Source organism: Hylaeus volcanicus, chromosome 3 (genome assembly GCF_026283585.1).
Source record: "Hylaeus volcanicus isolate JK05 chromosome 3, UHH_iyHylVolc1.0_haploid, whole genome shotgun sequence".
In the NCBI taxonomy this organism is placed as follows: domain Eukaryota; kingdom Metazoa; phylum Arthropoda; class Insecta; order Hymenoptera; family Colletidae; genus Hylaeus; species Hylaeus volcanicus.
The window spans coordinates 2,433,241-2,450,283 of NC_071978.1; the positions used below are offsets into that span (position 1 = coordinate 2,433,241).

Sequence of the window (17,043 nt, forward strand, 5' to 3'; positions counted from 1 at the left end):
ATTAAAAAAAAATTAAGGGTCAACCATAAAATGTCAAAGAAAGAACCCGGCGGTTTTAGCGGCTCGAAACGCTGTTTGGTCTATTTTGAAAGGAGGAGATTAGAATATCGTTGGGGTCTTTTTAACGAACTTTTTTTCCAAATAGAACTTGGCGTTCAGGATAATCACGAGAGCGTAAATTTTTTTTAACGATTCAGACGTGGTTCATTTGAATTAGAACATCCGAATCAGCTCGTTCGGGTGATCTCAGATGCTTTTTTTTTGATGTTCTTTAGTTTTTAAATAACAAAATTGCTTCGCCATCAGATCACTCTTAATGTTTTAAACATGCAGCGGGCATCTTCGAGTCGATTGATGGAAAGCGTCTTGTTTGGTAATGCATCAAGTCGTAAACAACCAATCCCAATGGTTTTATTTTGAATATATATACATGAATTTTTAAATCCACGAATGGTTATGAAAGAGTTATTTTATAATATATTATTTAATAAAATACGTATAACCAAAGGTAAAATAGAATTGTTAATTGTATTCCATCAAATGAATCGAGGAACCGTGTGTTGTTCTATTACATCATCGACAATGTATAGGCAGACATTTTTGGAATTTCCAGACCATTCATTTATGTAGTTTATTTTGACGTCCCAACAGTCGTAATTTAGATTTCCATCAAGCGATTTATCTTTCGATTGTGCAATCCGCATGACGTTGTTGTAACCGAATGTCACGTTTAATAGGTAAACGAATCGAAATTATAAATTTATTTACACATACTAAATAGTATTTCCTGAGTAGCTAGTAAAACATTTCAGTAATCGATACGATCATAAACATCGTCCTATGTAAACAGTCTAAAAATAAGACGATCGACTTGGATGATTCGCAGCGCAAAAAACCGGATCCTACTCCGAAACTTCGCTTGGGAATTCCGTGTGTTCTCGAAACGACGAAAAGCTTTTTCGGGTGTCCTTGACCCGCGTTTCTGTGGCAAAGAGGACGACGAACTAGTCTGCGCCAACAGGTCCGTGTCGCGTCTGGAATTAATTGTTCTCGACCGATGTTGTAAATTTGCGAACTTTGCGTGTGACATTTTGAATGATGCCGGGATGATGCTCCTCTCGGGGAATGCCAGCTTGTTACGGGGGAACGACTAGACAACCTAGCAGCAGGCTGAGATACGAGAAAAAAAGGGATCTGTTCGTGGAGATTTTGCGCCAGTGGAGCCCCCAGAGCTAACACTCTGTCTGGCTCGTTCGAGGGACGTTCAGCATTCCCAGTCAGACGGTCCTGATCAGATTCTAAACACCGACCTCCCTCTGGTTCACCTTATTCTTGTTAAGTCGATCGTTATTTTGTACCGTCGGCGTCGATGATTCATCGTCCTAGTTGATATGAATTTACAAGTACATCTCGAGTTACACGGATTCGTGGGGTACGTGATTCTGGCCAATTTATCCCCCTAATGCGTATTTTATAGCAACAGCAAGTCTCAGAAGCGAATCTGCAGACTCGAAGATACTGTCAAGGATTTTTTTAGATTTCTAAACCCTTGGTGGAACGAGTTAATGGTTAGTGTTACAAGGTCTTCGGTACTTGGGACAAATATTAATTTCCTAGCTCGCATGATTTATTTCTTCTAAGCGTACGTGCACCAGGAGTACCTTTGTCCGAAGAAACGCGTTCTATTCTAGTTTCGCGAATAACTTTCGCAATATAGAACCGCGAAAGGGAGTGAAGGTCGACTGGAGCTCAAGTTCACTTGTCAACTTCCATCAATGTTGTATGAGTTTGTTCATGATGCAACAAGTCGAGCATAGTCGGTACTTATAAGAGGGTGTAGATGGTAAATTTATCTTTATCGTCTTCATTTCAATCATTCCTTAAAGAGCAAAAAACCTGGTGGTCAATTAACACCTCTGCTTGGTAAGAATTTAAGACACATCCTGGCCTGGAACGCAAAAAATATTTATTACAAAAATATTTATTACCTGAAAAAATTCAGAAGGTACGTTTTATAGTCTCTAAACATATGTAATACAAATGTTTCTACTTGAGTGCGTACGTTTTTTGTTAGAAAAGAATCCCCATAATTGCTGAAATAATCGCCGTTTTAATGGGAATCCCCTTTTAATTCCGCCGTCCTTCGTTAAAGTTGTTGCTCGTTTTCGTTCGATCAGCAGGCCCCGATTGTATTCCCGTCTGCTTTCGCCTAATCGAGGAGACTCGATCGAAAAGAGATACAATTTTTGGAGGGAGGAGCGACGCGAAAAAACTGCGGCGAGAAACACGCACGTCGCACGTTGCATAAATCGTTTCTCGGTCGATTTCAACACCGGAAACTTGGCTCTGTCTTCTTCCCTTCTTTTTAACGTACAAGTCTACGTGGTGCGTTTGTTTACGAACTCAGCGTGGATCCATTCTTCGCGATTGCACCACCGCGACACTGTGCGTCGAATCGAACAAAAATTCCGGGTTCGTACCGCGTCAATTTCAGGCAGACAAGTTGCTGAAATTTTAATATTGAGAATTTTAATGGTTCCAAAGTGAATAGATTATGAATCGTTCAGAAAAGAATTTAAGTCGATGACTGTTGGTTTTCGCGCGGTACGATCGCGAATGCGATAGTGATTCGTACGCTCGGGAGATTTCAATGCGTCGCGACAGCAAAGGAGAGGTGCTAAAATCGTACCGTTCGGCTCGGATGTTTCGTGTATGCAGAAATGCTGAGAATGACGTTCGAGCATTGATTAAGGGAATAAATATTAATGAGACAGCAGGCAAAATAACTTCAAATTCAATTTGTGTCTAGACTTGACAACTGTTTACAGGACACGTCAATAAATAGTGTGTTTTAAAAAGTTACTCTGAAACAAGGATTACTGACCTTGACTTTTAAAAGAATCTGTTAAGTAGAAGCTACAATAAATTTAATTGAATATGGAACGTTTTATATTAAAAGAACAACATCGTTATTTTAAACGGACTTCTCTAATATCAACAAACAAAAAAGGAGGAAGTCGGGGATTTCCGAGTCTCGAGAAACAAAAGGAGGAACGACAAACGTTACAATTTCTCATTAATGAATTTCCGTGAATACTGTAGTAATTCTTTACAAGGAAACTGTATGAAATACCTACTGTATCAAATAATTCCTTATACCAGACATTCCTCGAATAAACGGTACTACCGATGGCGTAACGCATTCCCGTACGTATATCACAATTTAAGCATCTTTATTAACCGTACACGCGAGTAGTGTACAATTTGCTTCATTTCAAGTGACCAAAACGATTTCACGATTGGCTTATCGCGTGCGGTAATGTACAGAAACTTCACGTACGACTCGCGATGGATCCCGTATCGCACCGATTCACGACACCGACCACGTCGTTTATTGTCATGAAAATGAGCATGATCGAGCCATTATTACACGTCTGATTTCACCTTGTCGGCCTGTGTTCCGTCCAGAAAGAAAGTCGACTTTGTCCGGTGGTCGGTGTCGATATCGATATCGTGGAATCGAGACACCGAGGACTACTCTATTGCGCAATCGACACGAAATTCCGGAATACACAAACGCCGATATAAACTATTTTTTACTCACGTGCTACGAGTAAATCTCGAGTTTCTGTCTTTATCTTTCGATCAGCCGCTGACGCGTTTATTAATGAGCGTTTTCAAAGCAGAGACGAGTTTCGAACGAAAATATTTTCTATTTGATCGGGATTCCTTGTCACCGAGCGCGCCAAGCGAGATTTCCGTGTAGCTTTCATTGATAACCTTAATCGGAGCTTCTTCCACGCACATGTCACAGTGTGGTAATCCTACAAATGTCTTCGTTTCGTCATTGATTCGACTGTTTTCACATCTTGTCGCTTACCATTTGAAAGGAGAAACCAGAAGCGCGAGGATCGTAACTCTTCCGCAGATTGAACCTATTGGCAGAATTCAGCTGGAAAAATATGTTGCGTTTCGTAATAAGTGACACCTCGATATAGACGTAAACGTTCGCTGAATTGTATAACAGGAATTAATTGCGCGTCGTGGTGTTCGGATATTGAGATGTCTCATAAACTAAGGGGCAGCTTCCCACTTTAGTCTGCATGATTTCCAGTGAGAGGTCATTAATCAATATTATCAATCATCCTAACGTAATTACAATGTTATAAATTCTACTCTGAATTCACAGAAGACTGCGAGAAATTTGTCAAAATAAACAGCTCCTTCCATTTATTAATTACCGTGACTAATCGATTTGCATAAAAACCATGCTGATCACGGTTAAGAAATGCACGAGAGTCGACTAGCTTTTATTTCGATGCCTCTGTCGAAAAAACATGGTGCTTTACTACCAAAATGAACACGATCTCCTCTGGTGAAGTAAACCCCGTGCGAAATTAACCCGACGAGCGGAATCTGATCTGAAATTCGCGTATCGTGATGTGAGTTACGAGTAAAAAGAACTCGTTTCGAGTTGTTTTCGTTGTTACATTTACTTTCATAAACCGAGGTTCAAGTAACTCTTGCGTAATAGCGGACCTGCGTGTGTCACGTTGAAGTGTATTGTATAATCTTTCGATTTTCGGCGCCAGAGTCTCGTTTTTCACGTGGCACGTTGAATAATCTTGCCTATCGAAGAAAGTTAGCTGCTCGATGGCCGTTCTCGCGGTGGCGAAAGATAACGAGCCAGATGGCACGCGTGTTACGATTGGCGTTCCCTCATTGATGTTGAAAAAGTTGTCAAGATTCGGTTAATTGGCTAGGGATTCATCATAAATTTCCGTGATCGGTTTGTCGACGTCGCAGATTTCAGCAATCAGCGTTTCCAATCCTTCTTCCCTTTCTAACTTTCCAATAAGTTTTAAACGAGTCTGCAATATGTAATTCAGCAGTTGACACTTTTTATTTACTCGTCCGACGAGTTACCACGTTTGTAGTACGAGTGGTGTGAGATTAAATAACGATTGACACTGTGCGAATGCTTGTAGCGTAGGACAGCGGTTGTTTGTTTGCATTAGGCGTGAATTTTCAATGTATACACGAATGTGCAGTTCGCAGCTCCGTGAAGGTCGGCAATTAAGGATCGCGTTAATTAGCAGTTCCTGCACCGTGATCGGTATGTGGCACCTGGCAGTGACAACTGCCTCGCGTTACTTTCTAAAAATTAATAGCAGCTCGTATACGTTCATCGGTAAAGTGAACGGAGATGAATAGTATAATGCGAGATGGGTGGTACAGAGTCGATAACGCGATCGCAATTACGACCGTTATAATTATTCCGTGTCCTGAATGAAAAGATGTGACGAAATGTTTCAATTATACAGCGTGGCATCTGCAGATCTACTTAACGATGTATCGTCGATATATCATTCGCCGATCAGAGGATCGACGTTCCGCTGCGTTTTCACTAAAGCGCGAAACGTAGAGCAAGTTCCATTGGTTTCCCTAGTCGAAGCCTGGATCTTCTAGGAACAATTGAGAGGAAAGCCTCCCATAAGCGGCTAGGAATCCGTTTCATCGAGTTCTTTCGTCAGCGAGGCGTTTTCCGGGAAGTCAACTCCCCTGTCTTTTGTTCGCGACTAGTGAAAACCTCTTTACCAGTTTGTGTGAGAAGATTATCGGGAAACTCGGTGAAAAGTTCACGCAGTGACCCACATTCTAGACACTTCGTGAGATCTTGGACAAAATTGAAACGAGGGATGTTCCCAGATGACGTTGAATCTCAGTCAAGGTCTCGAGGCGGGAACTTCGCGTTCCTTGGGTAGTCTCTGTACAATGAGGGATCAGATAATGTTCGCAAACCTATAGCGATACCTTGTCGCGCAAGGATGTGTCGAAATATTCCGTTCGTACATAATTAATACCAGCAAGTTCGCGTCGTGCCGACGTATTGCACGACAGTCCTGTAATCCGATTTTACGATCAACCGAGGTGTTCATGCCCCAGACGCTGTCATAGGATTTCGTGTGTTTCTGTTACGTTGCGTCAGTCCCGTCTCGCCGTGAATTTATTACGCTAGAACAGCACTGGTTTCGAGGAATCGGGCTCGATTCGAAGGTTCCCGTGCCGTTGGAAAGCGAAAAATCGAGGAAAGTAGTCGGACGACGCGACGCAATTTCTGCAATAATCAAAGTACCCATGAGTAGCTTAGCGATCATCCCTACCACCTGTCGACGCAATGCGGCGAGGCTCTCGTGGAATAATGCTTGCGACAAAGAGCTGATAACTCGTTTCGCAGGAAGCTGACGCAGGGAAAGAATGATAGGCGTTTCTTTAAAAAAAACATTTATAAAATCAATTTATTTCACGAATCGTAGTTGCTACGACAGAAGTAGAACTTGTTTTGGTACGACGCTCGTCATGATGTCTTTTTGCGATGCTGCAGGGTGGGTGGGAACGAGGGTGAAAGGATGGCAGGTTGAGGGATAATTTCATCTAGTAGTGACCGTATCCTCCGTAGCTCTTAACGACGACGGGTTGTGGAACCGCGACCTGAAAATGATAATAAATTAGTATGTTAAATTAGTAAAACACAACGTGGATCGTGTGGCGATCGTTTCGACTTACCTTCACGGGGTATGGAGCAGGCACCGCGACCTGAAAATTATAATAAATTAGTATGTTAAATTAGTAAAACACAACGTGGATCGTTTCGACTTACCTTCACGGGGTATGGAGCAGGCACCGCGACCTGAAAATTATAATAAATCATTATGTTATATTAGTAAAATACAATGTGGACCGTGCGAAGATCGTTCGACTTACCTTGACGGGGTATGGAGCAGGCACGGGCACTGGAACCTTAACTGGAACCGAGACTGGGTAGGGTCTGTCGACTGGAACGGCGACGGTCTTGGTCTGAACCACTGGGTACGGTTGGGGAACCGGAACTGCCACCGGAACTGGGTGTGGAACCGCAACTGGTACCTAAAGATAAAGGAAAATATGGTTGTAAGTATCTTGTTTAATTGAGGGGCTATTTTCTTATAAATATAATGAATTACTCAAATTCTATTCGACAAGTCTCACGCGTTGCTATAGGTTAAGGTCTCTTTGAAAAAATAATTTTCAAAAGGAAAACGCAATTAAAAATAAAATTATGAAAAGTCCTGGATTTTTGGGCCGAATAACAGATCTTGGGTGACGAGTCTCGTTTTGGTCGAACGGTCGACGAGCGTGAGAAGAGATTCAATGAATTTATGGAAACGATGCGAATAAAAGGAAAAATCGCAAGTTAACAGAGCGCGGCGAGTTTTGTAACAGCGCGTTGATTTCATGACGTAAATTTCATGCGTGTTCTTCTCACCTTAACTGGGACTGGACGGTCGACAGGGACTGCGTACGGTTGTGGTACCGGAACTGGGACAGCGACAGCCTTTTCCTGGACTGCGACCGCGACGCTATGTCCGCCATATCCACCATATCCACCATATCCACCATATCCACCATATCCACCATATCCAGCTCCGCTCCAACCACCCAAGCCGAGACCGACCAGGCCGCGTTTCTGGACCGCTGCTTTGTCTTTTTCTTTTTCTTTGTTCTCCTCAGCGAACACCGCGCTGATCAGCAGTACACAAATCTTAAGGGAGAAATTGCGAAACGATTAAGGGCTTGGAATATTTTTCCCGTCAACAACGTCAGAGAACCGACACAGGAGATCTTTAAATGGTAATTAAGTTTCTACCAACGTTTGGATACATTGTCGAATTACAAACAAAAATTGCAACTAATTTTTTCTCTATACATCATAATTTTACAGAGAATAAAAAACAATAATCTCTGGCACAATGCCGAAAAGTGAAAGATAAAATGTTCGACAACAAAGAGCGAGTTGGTCACGAACGAGGTTCATTCAGTTTCGCAGCCTATTAGAAACTTTAATTCAGATATTAATTTTGCTGGTATCTGCCAAAACTACATTTCTACCAAAAAGTGCACCAAAATCTCCGGTGGAGGACCGATTCCCGCGGGTTTCGTGACTCGATTGATCACTGAACGTGCTCCGACAGTCACAAAGAGACTTAACGATTACACGTACCAAGACCCTCATGATGGCCGGCCGATTACTACTTTGCCTAACGTGTGTTGAGTTGGTAAATTAAATTGTGTTCTGTTGCACCGGAGGAAAACCACCCTTTATATAGGGAATTCACTTTCATTCGTTGCGTACACCCCGCCAATCGAAAGCCAATGGCCGTTCGGTGTTCTATCGCCACACCTACCATACACTATTTACTCACGATCCATACGGCCACATACTCGTTACATATTACAATACATAATGTGCACGCGAGGTTGTATAATATACTAAACGTGAGTTGGCCGACTGGGGCTATAGTAAATAGAGCGCACTTTATGCAGATACATATGCGCGACTCTAACGAGGAGACTCGAAGCATTTAGAGAGAAAACGCGCGATCGTGAGACTTCCAGGGACAGGAGAAGCTTTTGCTCGGCGCAGACCGCAGTGGAACGTCCTATCCGCGGCTAGGGTTCTCTTTGTGACAAACATTCGTGCGTGGGGTGAACGATAAGTCTTCTTCGCTTCAATTTCAACGTCTCTCTACCTTAATCTACGTTAAAATTTGATTAATCACTTGTGGTCACGATTAAGGCGTTCGCACCGTTGTGACGTTTGATAAAAGTCAGTAAGAAGTGTAGATTTTTCTGGTAATAGGGATACACCTCAGGTAATATTTATTTTCGTAACGTTTCAACCAAGGACAAATCAAGATTAATTAAATTGCACACGAGTTATTAATTTCTGTGAAAAAGTCGCTCGAAGCAATTTTCAATGAACGTAATAGCAACCAATCGATCGGTAATGGATGTTGTAATTAATTGTGCAAAGTCGAAGCCGTGCAGGTTATCGCGACGAAATTATGCAACTGCTCGAAAGCAGGAAATTTTGTATATATAAATCTTTACGAGCATACCGGGAGATATTTCTTCATTTCGTTCTCCAATAACCAGAAGATTTTCCAGTTTCGAGTCCGCGTTCCGCAGAAGCGGAGGCGGTACATCGAACATCATGAAAATCACTCGATAATTAATAACTTATTTTTTTCATCTTGTTTCTCAAGCTGAAACTTGCTTGCTATAGGTCTTTGTTGTTTCGATAAACTTGTGAACCACTCTAGACGTACATTTAATAAATTTCTAACAACGATCAGCGACGAATGGCTACGCGTTTGATCGATTACACAGCGTTCGTTCACCTGTGACTATTATTGTCGGAGCCGTGTATTTACCAGATACTATCAACAACTAGAATTACTCATATACGCCACACCTACTGTAAGTGTCGTGGTTCGCGCAAGGTGTTCAACGACAATATTTTAGAATAATGTTTGTTAGATCTAGTTAATCTCCTTGTTCTAGAGCTTAATTATCGAATGAAAATTTGTCAGTGATTCGACGCAACGATTAATCACACGCCCATTATGGCATTGTGGGCCCCAGACTACATAGATCTCGCTTATTTAATCATTAAATAATCGCGAACCGCTTAGATCGGTTCCGATTGAAGGCAACCTTATAATCGAGCGTGCGAAATGATCTATCAAGATCGAATTGACAGAAATGGCAGTTTGCACTACCGTTACTACATTGTACCCAACAACTCAATCGACTTTATTAAGTGGAAAGAAGTTCATTAACTTCAGCTTCAATTTAATACGCGCGTTGTACATGTACCCTTACAGACGTTTAATAAGCAAATAAATAAATGAAATACACCTAATAGAATATTATCTTGATCGCGAAATGTTACTTAAAATTTTGAGTATTTTAGATCTTCAAGTTTTACCCCTCATCGACGTGCAGCTTCTCGATGTTTATTGTGACGGCTGCTCGACGTTTCACGCGTCATTGTTTGTCATTGCGCGGCAGGGTTTCGAAACTGACGTGAAAAACAAAAAACGAAAACCTCGTCATGGTCGCCTGGTCGATTGAGAACGAAACGGGGTAACTCGGAGTATTACCGGTCGCGATCTCGTTGATTTGCACGCAGATCGACGTTTCACAAGCGATTTCTGTGACGCGCATGAAACGCAAATTAGAATTGCCTTGTCAATCTGCGCAGTACCATTGGTCGTTAATTGTGAAAACGATCGCGTTTTTGCTAATTTCCCGAGGACACGCGCCTTATCCCCATTTTGCACCTTTTCGTTATACTTTCTTCAGTTTCATCGTATAGACATATTATACGAACATAATAAAAATCACAAAGTAAATCCTTCGAATGCGTCGATGACTGGGTTAGCGATCAAATTAGGCCACTCGCTTTGCATGCTTGGAAAAAAGTGTACTATCGTCACATTCTAGCAAACAGGTTACAGATAATACGTTCCCCACCGTGTTTACATTCAACTTTTACGCCAAGAATTCATTAACGTATTAATTAACGTGCTTCAAGAACACGCGCGACAACTCGGTAGCAACTTACATGCGACGCAATTTCGAATTATAAATTCCACTCGTTAGGTGTACGTAAATCCCGAATGGATTACCGTTACGTTCATGGATCGCAATTACAGAAATATTCTTGAACGTTCAACGACTCCTGGGGTCTAGTTTGCGTAATAGTTCAGCTCCGATGACTGCTTTTAACGTCATTTAAGTACTGTACGCAACGCGTTTCCATAACTCGATTTATTTTACCGAGCTATAAATTTATCGATTCCTCGGGAGCTTATCCTGAATTACCACGATAAAGACATGTTCCTTATTATAAAATTCCTTGCGTGGCCGGCGCGCGCGCGCGTGACTCACGATTGTTGGCGTTTAATTGCTCTTGTGGCTCGAATGCTTTTAACGCATTACGTACCGCGTTCGTAATTAGTGCGTGCTCTCGCGTATGCACGGAATCCATTATCCCTTTTTTTAAACGAGTATGGGACAATGTCTACCGCTTCACGTCCATTTTATTCCCTCCTCTCGTTCGCTATGCTCGATGTAACAGATAAATCCCTCAGCGAGGTGATGTATTCGTTTCTTTTTTCCAAAAATGGAATCTATGTCATAGCTTAAATAGATTAATATTAAAGTAGCGTCTCAAGGTAGCAGTACCAACGTAGATTCAGAGCCCCTGTCCGGTTTACCCTTTTTCTACGCGCTATCTAGCACATACGAGCGTTTCGTATGTTTCGAGACCCAGCGCGGGAACGTAGCGCGCACATCGATCTAGAAAACTGGTTCGAGATTTCAATATCGAGCTAGCTGCAGTGACGTCAATCGTATTGGCCTCTCTGGAGTCGTGCCTCCAGATTCCCCTCTGGTTTTGATCAGAACCAGATACCGTTGGGATCAACCGAGTGGAACGGTGTTTATCCGTCACATTGTATATTCGACTCACGTTGTGCAAATTGCAACAAATGAAAATAGACATGTCCGATCGCTTTACGACTCGTACCCTGCGAACTTCTATCAAAGCTTGCGTTTGGTATGAATCCGACGCAAGGGAGCATCCTCAAACGTTCGTAATTACAATTGTAATTGTACGAAAAGTAATTGAGGACATGTACAAACAAGTTAATAAACGATTAAACACCGATATGAGTCTATAACCAGAAGTCGCGAAACTTGGACTTTCTATCGCAAAACGTTGCCCCACTTGGATTTCGAGTTTCTTTATAGTCACGCGTGCTCGACTGTTTCCTCATTCTGATTATTAATAAACTTATTCGATTAACGAGGTAGTTTTAAGAAGTATATATCGCTGCAAAATATCTGCGTTACACGACTTTCAGGACTTTGCATTTTATGAAATACACGTGGTTCTATATAATTGTACGGATCAGTCTGTGGTTTTCATCGCGACATGTATCGTTTAGTACGCAGTTGCTTGTAAACGTGCAAGCTGTTTTGTAATTCATGCGAAATTAACGATCATAGTGATTATACTGGCGTCACAGCCGAGCATAGTCGTACGTCATTTCGCTTTCGTACGCATGTTGTGTGTGTCGGTTACTGCGCGATACGGATCGAGGATCTGCGAGGGCTTGCATCTTTGGTGGGTCGTTCACGTTGCCGAGGTAGGTATTGAAAGAGACATTCGGTTACAGTAAAGAAACGAGAGCCATTCCAGAGGAACGCAGTCCAGACCAAATACAGGAAGGCGACGGGCGACTGGGAGAATAAAAGGACGAATTCCTGCTGATCCTTTTGCAGCTCTCACTTTCTGCCAGTGGTACGCCCGGTGAAAACAGTAACTGTGCCGCGTTGATATCAAGATCCGTCTTACGTAACGTGAAGTAACGCACGAGTAAGACTGGTTCGGGGCTCCTCGGTCCTCGGTCGTTTATGACTGTTCCTTCCCTTTGCGATGCAATATCGTATACCCTGTTCCTGGAAAATCCTTACAGATAAGTCTAACGAGTCTAAATGAAAGTAACGGAGTCAAAGGTACCACCTACGCATCATGTAAGTCGCGTTTACAGATACTATTCTGTTGAATCATACAAGTTTGAAAAATTCTGCGAAACTGGTTTTACCTGAGTCGCGGACACGGTAAGGTTGGTGAAATAGAAAAAGTTCCCGGACGAAAACTAGGCGATGATTAATGCTCGAAAACTGTTCTTTCGATTTCCTGGGTTCCCTGAAAAATTCTATAGTTCGGGTTAAATAATGGTAGGTTTCAGTAATCGCTCTCGAATTTATTTAAAAAAGCGATGGAAAGGAATTTTCGGTCAAACAACAGGATTTAACGTGTCAGGGCAATAAAACGCGGACTAGTTTCCAAACAAAGGAAATCATAGACTCTTGACAGACAACGCGTCAATGCAACGCTGTGTGGGTGCAAAATCCAGGCGATAAATATACGTGAGAAATTTCACTGAAACGGTACACACCCATTTCAATGGCCTGTCGAACATTCGGACAACGTACTTCCAGATTAGGGCGCGGTATGCGTGCGAAACGGATCCTAATACTACTCGTAGATAGTTATGTCATCGATTTAACGAGACTGGAGACAATTAAAAACGCCATAACGCTGATATTATCACCCATTACTCATGGTCCAGCGTCAGCGCTGACCCCTTATCGACAGGCTCCTTTTGCCAAGATTCTCGTAGATAACTTACGAGGTGTAATTATTCTCGTGGCGAAAATGACGTAATATTTAACGCATATTAGCGGGGTTTTACCTGTGAAGTGATACAGTTCGAAACACTTTTCAGCGAGTGTTCAAGTACGCCATTAGTCGCAGAAGAAATGAACAACCCTGAATTTATTAGGCGCTAATATCTCTTTGATTATTATCTCTTTGATAATACAATACAACGAGGAATTGCCGCTCCAGTTTCTCTGTACGTACAATTTGCGTTCAGTCGAGCGCTACGCACCGATAGCGTAAATGTCAGAAATGAAAGATCATAGATGGTTGATCGATTGCGTGGCACGGGACTTTTATCACTGGACGATAGTCTGTTGGCAGTTGAAACCTGTCGACGGCTTCATTGGCTAAGCAGGAGGGTCACCAGCGACAAGAAACAATAGCAAGGCTAACTGCGAACGCGGCAAGCGTTAATTCCAGCCGACCATGGCAGAGAACTTCTTGTGGTAGGTCACGGACCATGAAGATTAGTTATACGAGCCACGAAGAGGCGCCTCGGGCGTTTCGAGCCGACGGTAATTCTCGTTTCGCTGGATTACATGATCTCAGATTGCCCGAGGATACGAAACCACCGATGGGAAAAGACGATAAATGGCTGGACTGGATGCGCGGCTTTTCAAGATCAATGTTAATCGAACGTGATGATACTTTCTCCAAAATTTGCTACAAATTACAGAATATCAGACACGATGATAGAAAGCATGTTCGCTAATTAATAGCTGAGCCAGTACGAACAGCATAACATCTAATTACTCCAGGGAAAAATTAACGGCGATTCAAACATGTTATTGGCATCGAAGGCTTGTTAGTCGCGAGTAATACTAATTACCAGGTCTCGCCACGAGGAGATAGTATAACATCTCTCCTGCATGAGGATCTAAAGAATTTAGGATGCTCTGTACAACGTGGGTTACTTGGCTCGAACTTTGAATATGTAACTGGGAAGCTGACACTCTATCTCTGAATCTTGTACGTCGTGTTGCATGTCACCCGTTTCATAAGAGCGCCGATAAAAAGATCTTTACGGGGATCGGTATATCGGCGTTCGATAATCGAATAAGGTGTCGCTTGTGCAACCACTACTTCTAACGATGTTTCCGTTCGATTCCCTCGTTCAAACATGGATACCTCTGCGAAACTATCGACGGTAGGTGGTGATAAAAACGAAACTGCTGCGCAGAAATTGTGACTGTATAATTAATAACGCTAATGGTTTCGCGCGAATGAATGTGAAAAATTTTCCTGAAAAACGTGTCGAACGTCACATCGCATTCCTCGAAATATTTATCCTACCTTTACCTAATCGTAACCTCCAGAGGATACCACTCGCGTTTAGTCGATCCAATTCACGCAGTTGTGCGGCAGGTCTAACAGTACGAATTCCCGCATTGATAACACTAATGATATGTAACTTTGTTCAACCAGGGTGGCGAGCTCGAGGAATGCGTACACCACCGTGTATAGTAAAGTGTAGCATTCGCAATCGTGTACCTGACCTCCGATAAGCTGAATGTGGATCGAGCATTATCATTGCGAGCAGTAACCTAAATAGCCAACGCACTGCTACCAGTTCTGCGCGTACGTTATCGCGTTAACGAATTCGTCCTGGTCCCGTTTCTACGAAGGACAACGAACATTTGATAACAGACCACCTTGTCCTGGCCCTTTTGAACTCTTCTTCAACGAATTCTATTAAAAATAAATAAAGGTTTTAATTACGTGTACTGTATTACAGGAGCTAGGGGACCTCGATGGAATTCTCCATCACCTTTCCGTCTGGACCTGGTATAAATTTTAAGAATTGATTTTTTCCGCTGGAATCAAGGATCCCTAATCGCAGCGCAACAATGCAGCAATGGCGACGGTATCGATGGCCATTCAACGGAAGCCAATTACATTCTTTTTCCTTTTAAGATCATTATTGGCCGCCATATCTCGACAAAGCGATCGTGATCCCACGTAACGATATCCCGCACGAACTGCATCCGATCGGAATCCGGTGAAGGGTACGCGGCAAACTCTCAGCACCAGGCCGAGGAACAGAAGCGACCCGTGCACGTTAATCGTTGCAGCTTGCTCGTGGAGGCACACACGCATGCAAACCGTGCGACCAGGCATCCGCGACGAGAGCCACTCTTGAGATAAACGGCGTCCAAAGCCGCGGCAAACTGTCTCAGGATGCCTGTTACATCCAACCAACCGAACTGGAGAATGCATCGACGCAAGACGAGGACCGGCAGTGGTTCTTAACACCTTCGCGCTCGAAACACAGTTTGGCAGAAGATTCTTAACTTAGGATACCGGTTGACCCTTGCGAGGAGAAGAGCGGATCTGTTCGAGAGTGGCGTCAACTTCAGGGTTGGATTTGTAAAACTTTATCAAAATTTTTCATGTTCTTTCACGATGTCGAGCATCTGTAAATGAAAACAATCGTTTCATTGCAAAAATTGGTAGTCCACCGAATGATATTTTAATTTTTGTAGATGTTCGTGCCACCTCGAATGTCCTTGTAATTATTGCCTAATTCGCGAGGGAAATGGAATTTTGAATTTTATTATCACGTTACGTACGCATGTTTTCTAGGACGAATCGAAAGTGTCGAGAGCTGTTTGTACGACGCGCCCAAACGCTTTCTATCGCGTACACCGAATCATAACGAAACGCGCGTGCATTGTTAACCCCCTCGATTTCTCGAAGAAATTCGACGCTGGAAGTTATCACAAAGCGGCGATAAATTACACGGTAGTCCGAGTTAAAATCAATAACGAGATAATTATACGGCGAGCGGGTCGGCGGTGTGTAATTTCGCATGTTTTCCGCCCGCGATTACACGCGGTCGATTATGAAACCGATTATCGTTCCCATCACTGTCGAGCATACATAAGGTTAAATGATGGGTTCGCGTTATTATTTCAAAGGATTACACGTTATTATTGATTAGTTGGAAAAGTACTGATCGTATGTTCGATGAAAGCACGTTCTTCATTGATTTCTAAAGGTATAGTTAATAAAACACTGTTTCATTGTACTTTGTATATATAAATCCATGTCGCGCAATCTTAAATAAATATAAACATTTAAAGAAATTATCATCTGGATTTCGGAAGGTGGTTCGACCTGTTATTAAAAAACGAATTCTCCGAATAATGGTCCCTGAAAAACATTTCTAGTGAAAAACAGCTTCTCAGAAATTTCTTACCTCTTTCGTTTTGCATAAAGGACTCCTTTCGGCGAAGGTCCTTGAAGATCTTCGACAAACAACGTGGTGAAACTTCTTCCCAACCCTTCTCCTTTTTGAAAAAAAAAAAGGATTCGATCGCTGGAGGACCAGAATTCGAGTCTGGCGAGTTTCAAATAAAATAAAAACCGATGCGTAAAGGGAAAACAGGAGCGTCGGGGTTCGTCGAAACAAAGAAAAGTCGGAATCGAAATCGAGGTCTGCGTTGCGATCTTCCGCGATATCGTGTCGCAACGCTAACGCAAGAATGTGGTAAAATTCAAACGATCAGAGTTTTCACATTATGATGCGTGCGCCGACTAGTCGGACTACATATTTCTGTTGCAACGTTGCGCGATAAAAATCGACCCAAACTGCGAGTGTTTGCCTAATTGTCGACGAAAATATTATGTTCCCGTCCATTGATTTTTAATTTAAAACAAACGATTACATAGTTCACGCAAATTCGATCGTTTCTAAGAAAATATCGGTGTCGAAGATCGAACATTTCCACCATTTCCACACGCTTATCGTGCTCTCGAGTCGGGCACGAAATAGCTGTGACCAGACTCGATCCTTTGCGTAATAATTGTAATCGTTTGCGCCGACGCCGGCGCGGTGATCAGTCAAAAGGGAAATCAGTATTCATTACTCGCCATTGCGCAGCCTTGTTACATTTCTGCCCCAGTGGTCGTGAAGTTCGAGT

General features: G+C 42.6%; 1 protein-coding gene across 1 annotated transcript; it reads right to left on the reverse strand.

Moving 5' to 3' along the window:
• Positions 1-6,327: 6,327 nt before the first annotated feature.
• Positions 6,328-9,733, reverse strand: LOC128873307 (cuticle protein 65-like). Its single transcript, XM_054116796.1, has 6 exons — positions 8,042-9,733; positions 7,307-7,582; positions 6,766-6,927; positions 6,662-6,691; positions 6,568-6,597; positions 6,328-6,492 (listed from the first exon to the last, which is right to left on the reverse strand). Exons 1-6 carry the CDS (start codon positions 8,051-8,053, stop codon positions 6,436-6,438), a joined length of 567 nt encoding a protein of 188 aa, XP_053972771.1. The 5' UTR covers positions 8,054-9,733; the 3' UTR covers positions 6,328-6,435.
• Positions 9,734-17,043: the final 7,310 nt, after the last annotated feature.

Bases quoted from the DNA above. Each gene is read 5' to 3' on its own strand.
- LOC128873307 (XM_054116796.1), bottom strand. The intron at 6,692-6,765 runs GTAAGTCGAACG...TATAATTTTCAG, and splicing joins CTGCTCCATACCCCGTCAAG to GTCGCGGTGCCTGCTCCATA. The intron at 6,493-6,567 runs GTAAGTCGAAAC...TATCATTTTCAG, and splicing joins CTGCTCCATACCCCGTGAAG to GTCGCGGTTCCACAACCCGT.